The sequence below is a fragment of the Odontomachus brunneus genome, unplaced genomic scaffold, assembly GCF_010583005.1.
Source record: "Odontomachus brunneus isolate Ranch 3 - 2012 unplaced genomic scaffold, Obru_v1 Obru_scaffold_001, whole genome shotgun sequence".
Classification (NCBI taxonomy): Eukaryota; Metazoa; Arthropoda; class Insecta; order Hymenoptera; family Formicidae; genus Odontomachus; species Odontomachus brunneus.
Window position 1 is genome coordinate 3,152,034 of NW_022639451.1, and position 10,717 is coordinate 3,162,750.

The 10,717-nt window shown below is 36.6% G+C and overlaps 2 protein-coding genes across 2 annotated transcripts; one reads left to right on the forward strand and one right to left on the reverse strand.

Moving 5' to 3' along the window:
* Nucleotides 1–1,391: 1,391 nt before the first annotated feature.
* On the reverse strand, nucleotides 1,392–3,469 carry LOC116853831 (ribosome biogenesis protein BRX1 homolog). Its single transcript, XM_032835088.1, has 4 exons — nucleotides 3,106–3,469; nucleotides 2,364–2,640; nucleotides 1,934–2,289; nucleotides 1,392–1,840 (listed from the first exon to the last, which is right to left on the reverse strand). Exons 1-4 carry the CDS (start codon nucleotides 3,202–3,204, stop codon nucleotides 1,589–1,591), a joined length of 984 nt encoding a protein of 327 aa, XP_032690979.1. The 5' UTR covers nucleotides 3,205–3,469; the 3' UTR covers nucleotides 1,392–1,588.
* A 1,086-nt stretch (nucleotides 3,470–4,555) lies between these two features.
* LOC116840249 (parafibromin) lies at nucleotides 4,556–9,920 on the forward strand. Its single transcript, XM_032806748.1, has 4 exons — nucleotides 4,556–4,698; nucleotides 6,000–7,270; nucleotides 8,919–9,060; nucleotides 9,313–9,920. The coding sequence occupies exons 1-4, from the start codon at nucleotides 4,568–4,570 to the stop codon at nucleotides 9,347–9,349; spliced, it is 1,581 nt and encodes a 526-aa protein (XP_032662639.1). The 5' UTR covers nucleotides 4,556–4,567; the 3' UTR covers nucleotides 9,350–9,920.
* Nucleotides 9,921–10,717: the final 797 nt, after the last annotated feature.

Genomic DNA, 10,717 nt, shown 5'->3' on the forward strand with positions numbered 1-10,717 from the left:
AAGACACGTTTTTTTTCACTAATAGCAGCCTCACCATAAGTATTTGAGAGCATTCGAGCCTCAGCCGCAGATTTTTTCATATTGAAGCAGAAAATTAAAACCTCCCGCAAATGACGAGAATTTTGCCTGTATTCATAGTCAGGCCTTATATTTAAGATCTCCTTAAGTTCATCTTCAGATGCTCTACGGATCATTTTATTGGCTACAGAGTATCTGAAGATGAACTTAAGGAAGCCTTAAATATAAGGCCGAAATACGGGTATTTGACTCGTAAACTGACATTTTCAATCGAGAATAACTTTATGACGCAGACACAAATCAACTAATGTTTCTATGGGGTTATGTTGACAGATGCCCAAGTTTATTGTATGACGTCTATGATCTATTTATTTCGACCACCATTTACCGCTAAAGCCATCTATAGGAAAACTGCGGAAGCAAAGTTGTACACCTAATATCTAGTATTTCAATACTCATGGTTCATTTTCGGGTAATTATGTATAAGGCCTTTTTTGAATTTTGATATTTTTTTGCAGCTCTTTTAGTAAAAATATTTATTTTGACTCCAATATTGATCATCAATTGAGGGAATCTGAAAAATATACAAGTTATATATTGTTTTAACTTTTTTTTTTATTTTTGTTTCACTTGTCGAACGTTGCTGCTTTCCCACAATTTAAACAAGTTACTGATCTTTTAATCACATTATGCAACTGCAATATCGAACGACTAACGAGGGGCTGCGCCCCCGCATCCCCCCTCAAAACTAACCTAACCCAATCTATCGTCACATTAACCGTCAGTCAGTTTACTAGTGTTCAACTTTTTTTCTTAATAATTTTTTAATTGTAAGCAAATTGACCACAGTAGATTATTTTTAAAAATAATGGCAGTCGTAAAAATTAGTCGTAAAATTCTTTTAAAAAATAATCGACTGTGATTAGTCAATTTGCTTGCGGCTTTTAATTAATAACTTATTGTAGAAGGCTCATAGAAATCCAGTTTTATAGTTAATTAAAAAAATTTGCAATACTTTACTCGAGTTTCGTCACGCATTCGCATTCAATAAAATTTATAATTATTATAATAGAATGTTCTTGAACACATCTGTGTGACAATCTTGACGAAATTAGGAGATTCAGAAACAATACTATATAACTATAAAAAAATACTATAACTATAATAAAAAAATATTAATAATCTATTAATATTAAAATAACTATGTAATTTTTATTATAATTAAACTTTCTTTTTTAAAGTTGCTTTCTTCTTTACATTTGTTTTCTCTTTTACAACTGTCTTTTTTGCGATAGCCTTCTTAGTTACAGGTCTTCGTTTATTAATATCTCGAAATTTTACGTGATTATTTAAAAAATAATAAAGGTCTTGAGTGCTCAGGTTCACATGCTTTACTTGCACACTTGTGTCAGATAATTACAAATATATTTGGTTAGAGATAAGTTTTCTAATTTTGCAAAATATTTAAAGATTTGATCAATGGCATTAAAAACCAAGTAAAATAGATTTGAAGATTTTATTAAGAAGAGAATAATCTCTTTTATATGTTTGTATATATAGCCCAAATGGATTAACAGACCGAGTACTGATATTTGCTACTCGAGGTATTTCTTTTTTTGCCTTTTGTAATCTCTTCATTTTTAGCAGATGCCTCGAATTTTTCTTGTACTTCCAATGCCTTTTTCATCAAGTCGCCCTTAAATATTTCATCCGTGGGATTAAGAGCATAAGATTGATCAGGCTTATTTGCTTCTTGTGCCATTTTCTGCTCTATTCTATTCATGTATTTGCCAGCTGCTTTCTTCGACAACGATTGCCGATACTGAAATGTCATTTATTACAATAGGCATAATATCGCGATAAGAAAAATAACTTTGCCGTAGTTCATTCTTGAGAGGTAAAAATTTTATAATACCTTGGCAGGAGAAATATAATGAGGATTTTCCCATAGGATGTCACCAGTAAAACTTGCTGCAAATATCTTAACTGGGTTCAGTACAAATCTTGGGCCAATTTCAGCCAATGCACCATCTTCAGTTAAAATTTGAAAATTTCTGAACCATATCCTGTTGTCAAGAATACTAAATATATACACATGATCATAAAATGGCTGGCTCTTAGGATGATGATATGGTACACCAAATATTTGTATCAATAGCTCCTTCAAAAGACTGTAATGCGCATGTTTAGTGAACGATTCATCAAATGAGAGTAACGGTCGAGATCCTTTTAGACAGTTTCCAGTCATCTTCAGTTCTCCCATCGTATAAACTGTAAAAATATATCAGATACAATTATTTTCCAAATCAATCTTATGAATTTCAATACATAGATAGAATACATACTGTTTTCCACAAGAAATTTTATACTTGGACCAGTAGGTACATTAGCAAACCACATATAAAGGTCCCGCTTCAGCCTGCCCTCAAACAGAATGGCTTTATTGCAATTTTTTATCTCACACATTTCAGTCACCACTTGTAGAGTCTTTGTACGTTCCATCTTGCACTCGGACCGATGATGTGGCATAAGTGTTTTCAAATCTCCCATAAGATGCCGATGTCTATGACTAATACCTCGAGTAGCAAATATCAGTATTCGCTGTCTGTTAATCCATTTGGGCTATATATACAAACATACAAAAGAGATTATTCTCTTCTTAATAAAATCTTCAAATCTATTTTACTTGGTTTTTAATGCCATTGATTAAATCTTTAAATATTTTGCAAAATTAGAAAACTTGTCATATCTCTAACCAAATATATTTGTAATTACCTGACACAAGTGTGCAAGTAAAGCATGTGAACCTGAGCACTCAAGACCTTTATCATTTTTTAAATAATCACGTAAAATTTCGAGATATTAATAAACGAAGATTAGCGAATCAATGTGTGTTGTAATAAGCTACATAAGTGCAAGCTTATCCAAAAGGTTCACGTGCGTCACGCCTTGTGTCAGATTCTATATAATTACAAAGATGTTGACCATTATATTGCCAAACCACTATCAAAACATATGCTATTTTATTAAGATCTTAAATTAATTAAAAAAATTTTTTTTTCATGTCTATTAGGTTAATCTGCTTACCTTTGTAGTGGCGGGTTCATCCGACGTTCTTTTTGCCGGCATTACTTGTGCATCGTTTTCTTCATTTCGTTTTCTCTTCAATCTATGCTTCAACGACATTATCGTTCTTTAAGAATTAAATGTATATGTAATTGAACAAAATAAAAATTTTCTTCTTCACTATATTTTACTTGGCTTGCAGACTTTCTCAAATAGCCCTTTCTACCAAGGTACCGAAGTATAAGTTCCAAAAAAATATTAGGTCCGAACTTGGTCGGACACGTCTAGTCGTAACGGCGGTTAGGTTAGAACTTAAATGAAAATTTTCTTCTTGAAACGACGCGTATACACACGTGCTTAGAGAATCTCAAGAGAATCGCCAACTTGGTCACGTGACCAGCTCATTGGCTGGCATAAATATATACGAATTTAGACATTGCGACGCCAATGCAGAACAAATGCTTATATTTATATATATGGTTTTGCATCGGCGTCGCAATGTCCAAATCCGTACATGTTTATGCCAGCCAATTGCAGAGTAGCTGAGTAGGTGGTCACATGACCAAGTTGGCGATTCTCTTTACTAAAGGTTCTCTACACGTGCTTCGTGTTCACTGAAAGGCTGCGTTCCGAAATTCACTGCCAGTACTGAAATTCTAGTAGTATACGTAAAGCTGGTGGTACATAGAAAAACTTAAGCAGTAAAGCCTATTCTACAATTGCGTGAACGCGGTTGTAAGGGTTGTAAGTGATTACAAGGGACGTCTACATTGGAAGTAAGCAGTAAGAAGTAGGAAGTAAGAGTAAGAAATTGACCAATCACAGTCGAATGTGAGAAGAATAATTAACTATGATTGGTCAATTTCTTACTCTTACTTCCTACTTCTTACTATTTACTTCCAATGTAGACGTCCCTTAACTCTACTCGATTTATCGGACAGCATTGAGTTGTCATAAATCATGAAAATACTAGATGCTTGTGCCTATTATATTTCTCGGCCCTAATGAAACTAACTCGTATTAACTCCAACTCGAATTATCGTAAACACCCAATATGAGTCTGTTTTCTATTGCTGAACTGGCTGCGCTATTTCTTTCTTGTCTTTCTTCCACCAACTTTCATCTGTATATCTACCTCTTTTTAAGTTCCGAAAGTGTACTAGTTCAGCAATAGAAAACAGACTCTATATAACGGAGTCAGCAGTCTAGTATTATATAGAAGTCTGTGATACCTATGGGCCTATGGGCCTATGGGCTTCTCTCTGCTTCTAGTAATAAAATCAAGTAACGTTAAAATAAAACACGTTAAAATAAAATCTAGTAACGTTAAAATAAAACACTATCGACATAGCAAATAATCGATTTTGAAAATGTCGGAAAGATAGTCGACTTTCTAAAAAGTCAAAATCGAACATCGATTCATCGATTCATAATTCTCCATCTTTAATTGGCTCAAAGCAGCAAACTTTCGTCAGTTAGCAACATGGCGGATCCGTTGAGTCTGCTGCGGCAATATAATGTCAATAAAAAGGAGATAATTGAACGTGAGAATCAGATTATATTTGGCGAGTTCTCTTGGCCCAAGAATGTTAAGACAAATTACCTAACTTATGGGTAAGTGTTCGTCTAGCTAACGTTGAAATTGTTCTTTATAATTGCAATCTGCTTGGTATCTTGAAGAGAGAAAAGGAGAGTTGGACGCGTGTGTGTGTGAGAGAGAGAAAGAGAAAGAGGGCAGAAACTGTGTCCATGTGCGTTTAAGGAACTGTATGATAAACAATTGCATTTGATATTCGACATTCGATAGTTAGATGAAGATCTAGAAATTTTCTTAAAAATATTTGTGAGTATTTTTTAATGTTTACATTTCTGTTCTTTAAAACATGTGACTGACTGATTACAATTTATAGTTGATATTGATTTTAAGATATATGAAATGGATCTCTGAAACTGAATTTGTTTATAATTATATAAATATATAAAATTTTTCTTCTTTCAAATAATCCTTTGATTATTTCTAAATTGTTGTCCCACAGTATCTACTTTGAAGTATGTCGAGTCACTTCCTTGTTGATATTTTAATCTTTGCAAACTGTTATTGTGAAGCTGTTATTGTGATTTTATAGAGTTTATAAAGTTTAAGTTGTAATATCTTAATTTGGTTTTACAGTAGATCCATGTTGTTTGTTGTTATATCCAAAAAAAGACATTAGAAATACTAGATTAGATACATTTGGTTAGAAACATGTTTATTCACAAGTTTGTTATTTTAATACAATCAGGTTGTACTTTTTGTCTTTAAGGTGAAACAAGTATATACTTGTTAAAGGCAAAAACTTAGTATTGAAAGGAACAAAAACAAATTTCCAATACAACATTAGTTTAACTGAAAAGAACAGGACTTAGATTAGATCTTGACAACATATTAGAGCCATTAGATTAGAAACATTAGAAATATATATTTTTAGCTGAACTACTTATACTATTTGTCTTTGGAATGAAACAAATATCTAATCTAACATTGAAGGAAATAGGAACAAAGTTTCAATGCAGCACTAATTGAGCTAAAAAGTACAGGCCTTAGATTAGATCTTGACTACATATTAGAGCCATTAAATTAGAGACACTAGATTAAAAAACATTAGATGTTTGTTCTCTTTAATTGAACTACGTTATACTTTTTGCCTTTACAATAAAACAAATATATAGCCCAGTTGAAGGAAAAAGAAACAAATCTCCAATGTGCGGTACTAGTTTAGCTAAAAAGAACAAACCTTAGATTAGATCTTAACAATATGTTAAAATCATTATATTAGAAACATTAGATTAGACTTTAACAATGAAAATATCTTTTACAGTATGTTCTCTCTTTGAGAAGAAAGATATTCATATGTCTTTTTTTGTCATTGATTTAGATCCGGCAGGGAAGGAACACCCAAGGAGTATTACACCCTCGAATGTCTCCTTTTTATGCTCAAACATGTTCAGCTCACACATCCAGTGTACGTACGGCAAGCTGCTGCGGAAAACATACCAGTTGTGCGTCGACCCGACAGGAAGGACCTGTTGGCTTATCTCAACGGCGAGACTGCTACATCAGCCGCCATAGACAAATCTGCGCCTTTGGAGATTCCGACACAGGTGAAACGTGCCGCCGAGGATGGCCTGGACAGTGGCTCGTCGAAGAAACCGCGTTTTGAAGAGACCCATGTGCAGAAGGTGAAGGAGCAGCTGGCGGCGCGTTTAGACGCGCCGAAGGAGGCGTCAGTCACCGTTGACAACATCAAATCACTGTCGGAGGCGATGTCCGTCGAGAAGATCGCCGCGATCAAGGCGAAGCGCTTAGCTAAGAAGCGTACCACGATCAAGGAAAACGACGACATCGGCATGGGCTCGGATCTGCGCGTGATCCTCGACATGGACGTGGACGACACGAAAGACATTGTGTCACGGGAGCGTCAGTGGCGGACGCGCGCCACCATATTGCAGAGCAGCGGCAAGATCTTCGCGAAGAACATCTTCGCGATCCTCCAGAGTATCAAGGCGCGCGAAGAGGGCCGGCAGAAGGGCCCGGCCGTGCCCACGCCGATGGTAACGCCGCGCTCGACGCCGATGCGCCCGCTGCCGCAACCGGCCGTCTACAATCGCTACGACCAGGAGCGTTTCATCCGGCAGAAAGAGGAAACCGAGGGCTTTAAGATCGACACCATGGGCACATATCACGGCATGACGCTCAAGTCGGTGACCGAAGGCACAAATCCGGCCGTGAGGAAACCACCGACCAATCCGTCCACCACGCAAAACTCCGGTCTGCTGCCTACCTCCGCCGCCAAGCTCACACCCCAGCAGGCGGCGCAGAACAAACGGCCGAGCAGGACACCCATCATCATCATTCCCAGCGCCAACACGTCGCTCATCACCATGTATAACTCCAAGGACATTCTACAGGATCTCAAGTACATCAGCAACGAGGACAAGCGCGCTCAAGGCTGCAAGCGGGAGAACGAGGTGCTGCTGCAACGCCGTAAGGAGGGCGGCCTGACCGTGCCGTACAGGGTAGTCGACAATCCACAGAAACTCACCAACGCCGACTGGGAGAGGGTCGTCGCAGTCTTTGTGATGGGACCGGCCTGGCAATTCAAAGGCTGGCCGTTCGATGGTAATCCAGTGGAGATCTTTTCGAAAAGTACGTGTTCGAAAAGTATTGCTACGTTATGTACGTCACTCTTGATATTTTTTGAAGCGGAATCTCGCTTGAGACGAGTGAAAAGTTACAGTATTTTTATTCAGAGCGATAGTGAAAGTACCGCTACTCGAGCGTCTATGTGAAGTTAGCCCCTTATTTTCAAAATTAAAAAGAGACGGTTAGAGTTCTGATTGTTCCTTTACTCTTTTCGTATAGTTCTAGAATTTTTAATCGATTTTATAAATAATTCTGACGATTAAACTAGTCAAAACGTTATTTGAAAACAAGGGAAAACAACCAGATTCATATTTTTGAGAAATTAAAAATCGCCATAACTCTTTAATTTTAGCGGATTGAGTATTAAAGATAATTTGTAGAACTCTTGGGAGGGGCTATCCATAACTCTAAAGAAAAAATCGAATTAAAAAAAATTTTTTTTCATTTTTGGAAAAGTAAATAAACTTCTTTTGTTTTTGGTTTTAGTTGGTCGAATATTAAAGATAATTTTTAGAACTCGTGAGGAGCTACTTAGAATTCTAAAGAAATTACCGGATTTCCCGAAAAAATTTGTGGGAATTTAGAATTTTTGAAGTGAATCACTAGAACTCCGCAGTTTTCAATTAAGTATAATCTTCAAAACTCGTAGGGGTTATTCAAACATCTGTCTCTCATTTTTTAAATTCGCATTTTGACTATTTTAACCGCCGAAATTAGGAGGCCATCAGATCTCTAATCATTTTTCCTTTTAATTTCGAAAAATAGCTAATTTCACATAGACTACTTGAGAGAGAGAAAGGGGGGGGGAGGGGGGAGAGAGAGCTTTAAAGTGAATTCTAACTTTATATCAGCAAATCTTTCACTCGATTAGAATGAACGTATATCTGCGACAGTAGAGTATACCAGATTCACTTTTCAATCTTGAGCGGGAATATTTACTCGACGATTCCAAGTGAAAAATTCGCGGTATGCGAGTGAAAAATTACTCTAATTCGAATAACTCGGTAGTTACAGCTTTTTTGTTTGAATGAACTTTCACTCAAGAAATTTGGAAAGTAGTGGAGATATAGTGTATCTCGCAAAAGATATTAGGTTGGCGCGCAAAAGCTTCGTTGTGTTTGTCAAATTAAATAAGATAGAATTATCCAAAGAACTCGGTATTTTTTTGGACATTTAACGAAGATATCCTATCTCTCTCTATTATTATATTCATACATTATCATATTATTATTAATATATAATTATATAAATTACACGAATAATACTTATATAACTTATATTTTTTATATAAATTCTTATTGTTTTCCTTTTAATAGTCAAACTTCGTATGAGATTTTAATAGAAAAATGACGAATTTTTATCACCAACCAAAAAGATGATTATTCTACATCTCATATAGATGATTATTTTTGTGCAATAGGAAATTCTCCAGACGTGCATCTTCTTTTCTGGTGTTATAAATAATGCTCTGCTTTAAATTAGCTAGTTTAAGCCTTTTATTACGTTACAACAGCTACATTCGTAATCACACTTGTAAGCTTTTCTCAGAATGAGGAAAATATAATTTGCATCGCTGTTGCACTCGCGTCCCGTGACTTGTTATCGTAATTTTCAATGTGCGCGGTTGTTATTGTTCTCTTTTTCTTTGTAGTATGCGCGTTTCACTTGAAATACGATGAGATGAGGTTGGACGCAAACGTAGCCCGTTGGGCAGTCACAGTAATCGAATTGAGTCGGACAAAGAGGCACTTGGACAGAGCGGCGTTAATGATATTCTGGGAACATCTCGACAAGTGAGTACTGGAGTATATCTCTATAATTTTCTTATCACTTGCACGCACATACACACACACACACACACACTTACATTCTTTTGACGTAATCCTTTTCACTTCTTACAATTTTCAAGTAAGCTTGTGTAAACTTGTTCTCACTTTTTCATCACTTTACTTCTTCAACTTCCTCTTTTTGCAAGTGATTGCTTTGTTTAACTACGTTTTACACTGTTGTACCTACTTTGATAAACGTAAACTCTGTTTTTACAGGCATATGATCAAGAACAAGCCACATCTTCGTTTCTAAAGTCTTGACGCAATTTGGACGCAATTGGACTCGCGGGTGTTCTGAGTATTTTTTAGGTATTTTCATAAAAATGAAGAAGGATTGTATATATAAAAGACAGGGAAAGAGAGAGGGAGCAAGAGAGAGAGAGAGAGAGAGTGAGAGAGAAAATGTAACATTTATGTATGTATATATATATATATGTATGTGTATAATTATATAGTATAAGTATGAATACGCGCCCTCAAACATACCACGTGCAAATTTCGATTAACATAGACACGCTACTTTCGGTGACACCCGACCACTTAACGCCGAAAGTACAGAAGAGACCACCTTTTTTTAATCTTAATGGATTAAAATCGTAATTGTAATAATTTTTTTAGATTATAATGAACTTAGTAGTGAGAATTTCTCCATTCATTGTTTAAAACGGGCTTCATTCGTCGTCGTCTTTATCATGAGATCCATCATCCATTTGTGATTCAGCGCGTGCTCTAAAAGACTATTATGTCTCGTAGCAGCGATTACATTTAGTGCGAACTGATGTGCCTGTTATCATATAATTAATAAAAACATCGAGATACACGAACATTGCGAATCTTCTATCCCGAAGGATACAACCGAGCTTACCCGTACCAACGGGATTGTGCGACGTCGCGGGCAGAGAGGGAGAAAATACGCGCCAATTATACCGCGAAACTTTAGCGGAGATTTTAGCGTTAACTCTGGGAAAGTAGCTTGAGTAACTTGCACTTATGCGAAAAGCCTTAATCCTAAAAAAGAAATAAGAAAGACAGTGATAACTTATGGTACAATTAAAATAAGGATGAGCAATCTTTATTCGTTCAAATAACATCTCGCAAGAAAGCAGTGGTATCCATTTTAGTCAGCGGTGAAATAAATACTAGAGCTTAAGGCTTTCAATATGAGTAAAAAGTCACTCGTACCATCTTTCTGAGAGACGCGCATAGAGAAAGAGAGAGGATGTTAAACAAATATTCGGAAAATTATATGTGGCAAATGTGTGAAGTCTGGGATTTGCGATGTGCGCGTGACGAATGTGATCGTCTTCTGCATTTTTTATTCGTCTTGGTAGATATAAGCGAGCTAAACTACGTAAACTACGAAATGGAAATATCTTGCGGTGTTGATGAAGTCTCCTCGAGCGATTCTTCGAGCAGGCGAGCGAGTGAGCAAACGGGGATTACATTTCGACGGTCGATAGCAGTGTTAAGTTTCTTGGTGCGTGCTTTGTAATTCGAGACGCGACGCCGCGAATCCTTTCCCGGGGGAGCAAGAATCCAAGAAGGGAAAGAGGGCGAGACAGAGAGAAGCCGTGAGGGATCGAGGACGGTGCGGCACGAACCGCCGTGTTTTCTCTCCTAC